At 50.9% G+C, this 9,967-nt stretch overlaps 1 protein-coding gene across 1 annotated transcript; it reads right to left on the bottom strand.

The window, feature by feature from the left end:
- Positions 1–4,080: 4,080 nt before the first annotated feature.
- LOC135458640 (keratin, type I cytoskeletal 14) lies at positions 4,081–8,493 on the bottom strand. Its single transcript, XM_064733890.1, has 8 exons — positions 7,942–8,493; positions 6,260–6,342; positions 5,840–5,996; positions 5,420–5,581; positions 5,211–5,336; positions 4,902–5,122; positions 4,525–4,574; positions 4,081–4,336 (listed from the first exon to the last, which is right to left on the bottom strand). The coding sequence occupies exons 1-8, from the start codon at positions 8,446–8,448 to the stop codon at positions 4,239–4,241; spliced, it is 1,404 nt and encodes a 467-aa protein (XP_064589960.1). The 5' UTR covers positions 8,449–8,493; the 3' UTR covers positions 4,081–4,238.
- Between the last annotated feature and the right edge of the window lie 1,474 nt (positions 8,494–9,967).

The raw sequence follows: 9,967 nt of genomic DNA, 5'->3' as shown, positions 1-9,967 counted from the left end.
TTTCCTTTCCTTTCCTTTCCTTTCCTTTCCTTTCCTTTCCTTTCCTTTCCTTTCCTTTCCTTTCCTTTCCTTTCCTTTCCTTTCCTTTCCTTTCCTTTCCTTTCCTTTCCTTTCCTTTCCTTTCCTTTCCTTTCCTTTCCTTTCCTTTCCTTTCCTTTCCTTTCCTTTCCTTTCCTTTCCTTTCCTTTCCTTTCCTTTCCTTCTTCCCTTCTTCCTTTCTCTCTCTCTCTCTTTCTTTCTCTCTCTCTTTCACTCTTTCCTTCAGGCTTTACCAAAGATGATTAGAATTCCTACAGCTTTTGTAAAGGAGAACAGTAATTTATTATTATTTTCTTGGAATTGTGCGTTCTTCATGCCAGCTTTATTCCTTTCCAAAATTCAAAATTTTCTTTAAAACCAGCTCTTGCTTTTCCCTGAGAACAAACCTCAAGCCCTGCCATCAGTCACAGCCCTCATTTTACTAAAGCCATTTTCACTTTGTGATGAGGAGATCTGCTAATGACGGCATCTCCATGCCTAATGGAAGGCTCCTGCCAGAATTAGCCTTGATTGACTTCCTGGCTGGAGTCTGCAGACGGAAATTTGCTCCCCACATCCTTGCAGGCAGCCAGGGGCAATGCCCTGATGAGCTGTCCTTGCCTGACTTGGGAGCCCCTCGCAGGCACTGCTGCACCCCAGGGAGGAAGAGGAGCAGAGGAATAACAGGGGAGCAGAGGAATGAAGGCTCATGAGGATCTCCCGTGGGCATTTCAGGAACAGCAGCACAGGTCTGACCAGGAAAAATTACTACTTCAAGTAACAAATGAGCAGAAGAGCCTCCCCCAGGCAAAGGTGTTGCTCCCACGTAATGAGCTTTGTACAAAACAGAAAGGAAGGGATCATATTGCAGGTTTCCATCGGCGTCCTGGGCTGTGTGACAGAGTGGGGTGGTGGCAGAGGATGGACATGCTGGAGTTATTCCCAAGAGTCCTCTACAGCAGAATTAGCAGACTCAACAGGGCAATGGAAATGGGAAAGATTAGATTTCCCTGCAGGGAAATCTTTGGGAGTCTCAGGATATCTTTTAAGGCTTAAGACTGTTTCTTAGGTTAATGTAGATGAAGTTTAATGTGCCCCCAAGAAGGAAATCCAGCATTTCGTGTTACTACAAACACTCCCTGAATCACCAGGTGTTTTCACATCCAAGAGAACTTCCTTGGGGACTCAGTGACTCAGACACAGCACCAAACTCCAAATCCCTGCTGGTGCCCCGGCACAGGAGGGCCAGGGGAGGAGCTGCAGCCAGACATTACCAGCACCCACCAGCCTGGCCAGGGAGAGGCTCCTCCAGAGGCAACCGAGCTCCTCTCTCTCATTGCCAGCTGAATTTCCATGTTAACCTATGGAAAATCCTGGTGTTCTCTATTTACAAAGTATTTACAAAGTATTTGCTTATCTGGCTGGTGATGTACCTGTCATGCCACTTTCTGTCAGCCTGCTATTGGCTGTACTGGGGCTGATCTCCATCTTCTGGTGACACCAGGTGCTCCAGGGGCTGATCCCAGCTTTGTAAGTCACTCCAGGCAAATTATTCAGCTCCTCCAAGTCTCGATTTCATGCTTTGTAGGATGGAAACAACAATAACAACTATCCTCCTCCTCCTCGAGGGCATTGTAAAAACAACTGTCTGAGGAGCACATGGGGCTTTAGAGATTGGAAAGATGGCATTTAATTCAGTATTATTCATTGTGTTCTTGCTGTTTTATATTACTCTTGACATGGACACATCCCATTGATTTCTCTCTATGTCTCTATCATGAAATACCTTTAAAGGATGTTTTCATTTCTTTTCCATTTTAAAGTTTACATTTTTTTGTTTTGTTGTCCATAAAGTTTCACCATCATTCACTGAGGTCTTGCCTCTGTGATTCCAAACTGAATCCTAAAAGTACTTGCAGCTTGCATCAAATCTGTAAAATGCTCTCCAAAACCAGTGTTTTTCCATCTCTTGGAGAGACAATTTGTCCCTGTTTCACAGACACAAATGTGCATAGCAAAGGGTAAATAACAAGCAGTAAGTTACATTATAGTTCTGTGGTACTTTCCTTCTTCAGAGCACTAAAATGTCACACAGAGATCATTTGTGCTGAGCTTGGACTTTGCTCTTGCCTGTGATAACAGGGTTACACTGAGCTGTATGCAGAATTAAAGCCTTTTTCATTGATGCAAATATATGTTGATGAATATCCCCTGATAAGGTCCTCCCAGAGGAACTGAATCCACTGATTACAAACCAGGCTCTTCCATCAGCTCTCCCAGCTCTCCTCAGGATTCATCTCTGCTGCTCCTCCTGACTGATGGAAATATCTCAGATCCCAGAGATGACTGAGTGTTCTGCTGGATCCATCTCTCCCCTGTGCCCTTTTGGCTGCAGAAGGGGCCACATCTCTCTGTGCTGCCAGCACAGAAATTACTCTTGGACTGACGTCTCCTTTTAGCCTCCTACTTCTATTTAATCAGTTATATTTGTGGTTTGCAGAAAGCTTTTCTGTGTTCATACACTTGGGGCATGCTGCAGATGGTTCAAAACTTAAAAAGCCATTTACAGCTAAAGTATAACAACACTCTTCCGATGCCAAAAAAAAAAAAAAGGCAGCACATTAGCAGTTTGCTCAGAATTTCCAGCCTGCAGCTTTGCCTGCTGCCAGAGAGTCTGAGATAACTTGAGGCTCAGGTACATTTTTCCTTGATCTGGTTTTCATTTTTGAGATAGCTCTGGTTTGTTTGGTCTGGAAGATTTTCCCCAAAGAAGATTTGTCATTCCAGCAAAGGGAGAAGCACAATACAGTCCATGAACTCTGCACTCTCTGTGTCTCGTTTCCTGCCCTTTTCTGTAATTGCTGAATGATGATACACAATGATAAAATCTCACACTCCCTTCTCTGGAGAGACCTGGCAGGTTCCCCACTTCTTCGATCTCCTTTCCTCTCCTTTGCCTGTCCTGTCATGCCCAGTGTGACATCATGAGCTCTTTCCAAACCTGCTGGGGCCAGGGAGCACCCTGGGGGCTGTAATGCTGTGGGGAGACTCAGGGAGGATGAATGAACCACTGATCACCCAAAGGATGAGCAAGCTGAGCTTCAGCTGTCCATTGCTATAAGGGAAGCTGATTTAATGCAAACTGTTCCCTCTCACTTTGGTCTGAGCCCAGATCTGTATCCTCCAGGTGTGGGATGGACATAAGCTGATGCACAGGGCTCCCAGCTACCACAGACTAGAAAGCATGAAGTTGGATCAGAATGATTCCATCAGGTTTTTGGCTCTAAAACAATTTCCTCTCCTCTCTGGCTCTCCCTTGGTCGCTCTCCAGCAGGCGAGTGGGCACAGGCACAGCCAGAACCTGCTGCTGCCCAGCTGACTCACTAATCCTGAGCAGCAGCTCAGCCTCAGGCATCATTTCTACCTCTCAGGTAGTTTCAGGAAGGGTTTTAGCAGTGATCTGTTACACACGACAGTGATTGAAATTATTGCTGCTCATCCCTGTGCAGATTAAGCAATGGTTACTTTAGTTCCTCAAGTGCAGCCCTGAGGCAGCAGAATAGCCCTGTAAAAGTTTTTGTGCCTGACAGTGTGATTTAAAGGCAGTCAAAAGAGACAGCAGGCCTGTAGGGATGAGGTTTGCCAACCAGCTGGATGCTGGCTCATGTCTCAGAGAGAACACCTGACAGCAGCAGCCTTGCTGAAGCCATCTAAGTTCAGCTTACAGGAGAAAGTGACTTTTTTATGATCTTAAGAGTGTGAGAACTGAGCTTTATTTTGTTGGCTTTAATTATCAGCTGTGTGGCACATTGACCTCAAACCTCATCGTTCCATAATTGCCTTCATCACACAGTTTATGTCTTAGCCAATCCCATGCATTTACAAGCACTGAGTTCATTAGGAAAAAGCTGGCCCAGGCAGAGCCCCTGTCCCTCCAGGTGGAACCCATGTCCCTCCATTCCCCTCCTCTCACTGGCTGCCTGTGGTTTCTCAGGACTTTCCCTGGCATGAACACAGAACCCAGAGGCTTTGAGGGATCACATGTCAGTGATCAGACAAGTCTGCAGTTGCACGAGCGAGAAGAAAAAGCTTTATTAAGTGTGTCCAGAGACACCTGCATGGAATGAGGGCAACACATGAGGAAGAGCAGGTGAAGGGAGCATACATGGCCTCAGGCACTTCTTGGCTCAGCCTGATGCTCTCCTGGGCCAGGGGCTGTCCTAGCGAGTGGTGAGGGCCACCTGCTCCCGGGAGGACACCACCTTCCCGTCCTGCACCTCCTCCACGATCGTGCGCACCTGGCGGGACGATGTCACGACTGCAAAGGAAAGGGCGACGATTATTCACGGCAGAAAGGAGAGAAATTCCTTAAAACATTATCAGATTGTGCACATTCTTCAAGAGCTGATGGGAATTCCACAAGGGAGTGGGAAATGCTGCTTTAAACAGCCCTGCTTTGACTGGGAAGGGGAAAGAACCAGGCTGAGTGGAAAGGTGGGTTCTTACCGTCTCTGCCTGAGTGTGAGGACATGGCCGAGGAGTACTGGGAGGAGATGCTACAAGAGAAGCACAAAACCAAAGAGATGTTAGGGACCAACACTGATTATTGCTGCTACACAGGCTCTGTGTTCAGGCAGGAGAAAAACAGAGAAGGGCTCATGGAGATAAAAGTCTTGCTCCACTTGGCCTCTCCTGAGGGACAGAGGAACCACAGCAACACCCCACTACAGCCAGACACCAGGCACAGAGCACTGGGCATCCACAGTTGGTGTGAACACAGAAACCAGCCCTGAAAGCTCTGACTGGGCTGACACCCTGGGCACTTTGTGTCTGTCTGTGATGCATCTCCTCCCACCGCGCTCCCAGCGAAGCCCCTCACGCACTGGGCATCCTCTCCCTCCAGCAGCCGGCGGTACGTGGCGATCTCCTGCTCCAGGCGGCACTTGACGTCCAGCAGGACCCTGTACTCGTGGTTCTGGCGCTCCATGTCGCAGCGCAGCTCGGCCAGCTGCTCCTCCACGCCCGTGATCAGCATCTGCAGCTGGGCCAGCTGGGTGCCGTAGCGCGCCTCGGTGTCGGCCAGGGTGCCCTCCAGCGCCGCTTTCTGCGGGACGGCCACGGGGATGGGCTCAGGGGGTGGCCAGGGCGGGCACAGCCCTGCAGCCCCCTCCCTGCATGCCCAGCCCTGGTACCGTGCTGAGCTGCGACTGCAGGTCGATCTCCAGGCTCTGGATCGTGCGCCGCAGCTCCGTGATCTCCGTCTTGCCGCTCTGCAGCTGCTCCGTGTTGATGGCCACCTCCCGGTTCAGCTCTTCTGTCTGCACAGAGGCAAAGCCCTCAGAGCCCTGGCAGCAGCCATGAACCCAGCCCCAGTGCTCAGTGCTCAGCCCCAGCTCCTCACCTTGCTGAAGAACCACTGCTCGGCGTCCCTGCGGTTCTTCTCCGCCAGGCTCTCGTACTGCTCCCGCATCTCCGCCAGGATCTTGGTCAGGTCGATGCCAGGAGCAGCGTCCATCTCCACGCTGATCTCCCCACCCACCTGCCCGCGCAGGGCAGTCATTTCCTGACACAAAAAAGACACAGCACACGTCAGATTGACATGGCATCTTCCCATGGTGAGAAATTTCTTGTTTGCACCCAGCACAGGAACCCCACAGACGTCCTGGAGGTCCTGCCTGAAGGGATTATTTCTCTCCCCTTTCCTGCTCAAGTGTCTCCTGACAGCTCTGATTCCAGAGACTCCTGTGTGTTTGGCCTGACTGTTTCCCTGGTGCACAAGGAATGTTTGTAGGTCCTAATTTGAGCCCTACTCCTTGCTCACCTCCTCGTGGTTCTTCTTCAGATAAGCCAGCTCCTCCTTGAGGTTCTCAATCTGCATCTCCAGGTCAGCTCTGGACAGGGTCAGCTCGTCCAGGACCCGGCGCAGGCCGTTGATGTCGGCCTCAACGCTCATGCGCAGAGCCTGCTCCGACTCAAACCTGGGGCACAAACACAGCTGCATATACCCACCTGATTTCTTATCTTTTCTTCCCCAGCTCAGTGTATTTTTGCCAACAATCTTTAATTCAATGTGTGTGCACAGCTCTCACGTGAAGAAATAGCAGCGCTGTGCCCAGGAAGAGATGAACTATTCCCAAATCTCCCACTCCAGTGGAGCAACCCCAGATGCAGATAAAAAGCACCTTGAACAGCCAGGATTTCCCCCCTTTTTCACAAAAGCTCTTGGAGGTGTTGGACTCACTTGGTTCGGAAGTCGTCTGCTGCCAGCCTGGCATTGTCGATCTGCAGGACGATGTTGGCATTTTCAACAGTTGCAGAAAGAATCTGATGGGGCATAAGTGAAAGAGTTCAAAAGTAATTTCAAACACTGAGTGATCCCATCCAGAGAAGGACTGGAGCAGCACTGGGCCATGGACTTCCATGTGGGCTCTGCAGAGAAGGAGATGGGGTGCTCGTTTCTATCTCCCATCAGCACAGGCTCATGGGAGCACTGCCATGGGCACTGCCGTGCCCAGGTGGCACCTCCAGGTGCTCACACCATGCTGAGCCCTGGCAGCACTCCAGGCTTTGGGAATGGGAGCAGCCCAGCTAAGAAGGAAAAAGGGTTGAGGAAGGAAGGGAGTGCCTTGTGCCTACATCATTTGGCTTTCATAATTACACCTGAGGTGCAAGTATTTGCTCTGACATTATGAAAATGATTGGCCATTTAGTGAGCAGGAATTTCTGTAGCCACGAGCTAATGAAGAACTGTAAATTCTCCTGCTTCAGAGGATATCCAAGGAATAATCCAGGAATATTGATGTGGTCATTTCCCAGCTGACAGGGGAGAGGGAGGGAAGGATCTGCCTTCCCCTGGATCAGGAGCAGAAGGTTTCTGTGAGACCCAGCACTTCATCACTCAAATCCAGAGACAGCTCCTGCCTCCAGATGTTTCTGTGCTCCATCAGAGCACACTGACATGCTGGAATCTGCAGAGGAGCTTTCTGCATCAAGGCAAGCCCTTTCCCCCAGGGTGAAGCCCAAGAAATTTTAGGAATGTGAGTTCCCCCCAGGGTCTGACCCTGCCCCATTTCCCAGGAATTTATTCTTACAGACCAGGTATGACATTGCCCAACCGCCCACACCTCATTCCCTCAGTGAACCTGAGCTCACTCAGGATGAGTGATAAGGGCTGAGGGGGGCAAGCAATGGCAGGCCAGGGAGGGATGGGCAGATTCTGGTGTTCTGGCTGAAAGACTTTTGTTTAAAATCATCCAGGGAGCTGCTAAGAACAGAGAAATTACCTTGGCCATGACTTCCTCTGCTGAATTTTACAGCAGGGCACACACCTGATTTCAGCACCTACCACAGCCCAGTGTGTTCCAATCCTGGACTGGATTCTGTGTCTGCAACTCCCAAAGAACAACATCCCATAGGACACTTTCTTTCTACTTCAACCTCTACCTTTACCCTCCTCATAGGATAGGGGGGAAGAGTCTGACTTGTAGGATATTTCTGAGAATGATTATTCATCTCCATCTGCATATCACTCAGCAGTGAACAGGGCCAGGAGATAACAAGTCCCTGCCTGCTGACAGCTCCATCAGGAGCCTTACAGGGAGCAGCTATGGGGCACAAACAGTAAGAAGGAAAGCAGGAGATGACAATGTGGCAGCGGCAGCAAGTATCATCAGGTAACCTGAATCACTATCTGACTCCTTTCCTGCCCCATCTTTCTCCCTGCACCAGAACAGTCAACAGAAACCCCATTCTGGTGCCTGGTGATCTGCTGTCCATAGTGACTGTTATTCCAAAGCTCTGCTTTTCATTTCACACCAATTACCTGCTATAAGAGATAAACCTCTCCCCTCCAGCTGTTAAGAACAAGGTCATCTCTTCACAAGTGACTTTGGTGAAGATGTCACGTTAACGCCAGCATCCTACCTTGTTCCTGAGCTCCTCGATAGTCCTGTAATAGGGGCTGTAGTCACGGTCAGGACCAGGCGCCTGCTTCTTGTACCACTCCCTGATCTTCACCTCCAGGTCGGTGTTGGCCTCCTCCAGGGCTCGCACCTTGTCCAGGTAATTGGCCAGGCGGTCGTTGAGGTTCTGCATGGTCTCCTTCTCCCCCGCGGGCAGGATGCCATCGCCGCCCCCAAAGCCTCCAAATCCCCCCGCAAAGCCGGCCCCAAAGCCGGCCCCATAGGCGCCCCCAAAGCCGCCGCCCAGGGCCCCTCCTGCGCTGCTGCAGTAGCTGCCCCCGAAGGCGCTGCCGAGCCCCGAGACCGTGCGGGAGGACACGGAGTAGCTGCCGGAGCCGCCGTGCACGCTGGGGGCCCGGTACCCCCCGGCCCCGACACGCACGGACGAGACCCTGCTGGAGCCTCCCCCCAGGCTGCCGAAGCCCTTGAGGGACGTGGAGGACGAGTATTGGCGGACAGTGGTGCTCATGCTGGAGGCTGCGGGGGCACACAGAGGCGGCTCGGCAGCGCAGCAGCAGCAGCAGCAGCAGCGAGTGCTCGCTCCGCTGCCTCGGGGCCCTTTATAGCCCGGCCAGGAGGCGTTGCCACACTTTTTTTTTTACTTTTTTTTTTTTCCCTTGCATTCCCGACGATTTCCATCACTCATAAAAGCTGAGCCAACTTCCAGAATCGTCATTTTTGCCTTTGTTCTATTCACGCTTTTTGTCACATTGCACTTGAAGCTTTTTCTCTTACAAAGGGCATCTTTATGCTTCTTCCGTTTCCAAGTAAATTGTCAGGTGTGATTAAAAGGAGGAGGCTCCTTGCTCAGGGCTATGATTTAATTCCCTCTGCACGGTGAGCTTTGAAACAGAGCGGTGCAGGATTTGAGGGAATAGCTCAGCATCTCTTTTACTGTGGCTTTTTGTCCCAGCTACAGTTTCCAGTCCCTGCTTGGGCTGCACACACACACCTGCAGGGACAGCAGCCGTGTTGTGAGACCCTGAATGCACCTCCAAAGCCCCTGAGTACAATGGTGCTGGAAGGAACTTGGCTGCCAATCCTGGAAATACAAGTCCGCTCTTTTATCCGCAGGGAGAGGGATGAGCAGTCATGAAAAAGCAATGAAAAGGGAATTTGTGCTCCAGGGCTCACTGGAGCCTTCACTTCAGAGACCACCCAAGAGTGGGGGACTGTGGAAAGGTGATAGGATGGGTTGTTTTCTTTGTGAACTTAGCAAACCATCCCAAAAGGACAGGGTATGGCAGCTAGCTGGAAATTATGAGATCTCCAGGGAAAATGTGGGATAGCAGAAAGTAGATGAAGGACATAAGGAAAAAGCTTCTGGTGTGTAAGCCTTGTGAACAGGAGCACAAAGCTGACACAAGCACAGCTCAGCAGCTGGTGCCAGTGATGTTTTCTGTGATGTTTTTCTGTCAGTTGTGAGCAGGCAGCACAGCTTCACTGTGAATTTGGAGTTTACGCCTCCCATCTAAACAGAGCTTCAGGAGAGACAGAGATCATCTCTGGCGAGCAAAAAGTCTCCAGAACCGAGCACAGTGGTGTGGCCAGGCCCTGCTGACCCACAGCACAGGCAGAACCCACCAGTCTGAGTGTGCCTGGCTCATCCTGCAGGGTGTGGAGGGGAAGGGATTGCTCATGTGTGCACACGGTGGATTGTTGGGCTGTCTCTGCAGACAGGCCCCAACAGCCCCTTCCCAACAGCCAAGTTCTTCCTTAGATCATTTGCCAAAGGAGGGGAGAAAGGGTATGGAAGGAAGAACAAAGGTACATTGCTGAGGAGCTCAGAGGGCACAACTCCCTCCCCTCCATCTGCAGAAAGCTGGAGACAGTACAGGAGTGGGATGTGTCCTTGGAATATCAGGATTGGCTGCTATGGAGGTTCCCTATCTTCACTGGTGGATGGAGACAAGTCCGTGCGGATCGGGGAGCTGGAGGATGGGAGAGCTGGAGGATCAGAGCCTCTGCTGGCTCTGGCTCTGTCCCCT

This window comes from Zonotrichia leucophrys, chromosome 27 (assembly GCF_028769735.1).
Source record: "Zonotrichia leucophrys gambelii isolate GWCS_2022_RI chromosome 27, RI_Zleu_2.0, whole genome shotgun sequence".
Taxonomy (NCBI): domain Eukaryota; kingdom Metazoa; phylum Chordata; class Aves; order Passeriformes; family Passerellidae; genus Zonotrichia; species Zonotrichia leucophrys.
The sequence above is the reverse complement of the archived record's forward strand: the minus strand, read 5'-3'. Positions and strand labels throughout refer to the sequence as shown.

What these genes read in the sequence shown, in the direction of transcription:
- LOC135458640 (XM_064733890.1), bottom strand. Translation starts at nt 8,448, where the DNA reads ATGAGCACCACTGTCCGCCAATACTCGTCCTCCACGTCCCTCAAGGGC. An exon ending in GCAGACGACTTCCGAACCAA is followed by an intron (nt 5,997 to 6,259) that starts GTGAGTCCAACA and finishes TTTGTGCCCCAG; the next exon opens with GTTTGAGTCGGAGCAGGCTC. An exon ending in CTCACACTCAGGCAGAGACG is followed by an intron (nt 4,337 to 4,524) that starts GTAAGAACCCAC and finishes TTTCCTTTGCAG; the next exon opens with TCGTGACATCGTCCCGCCAG.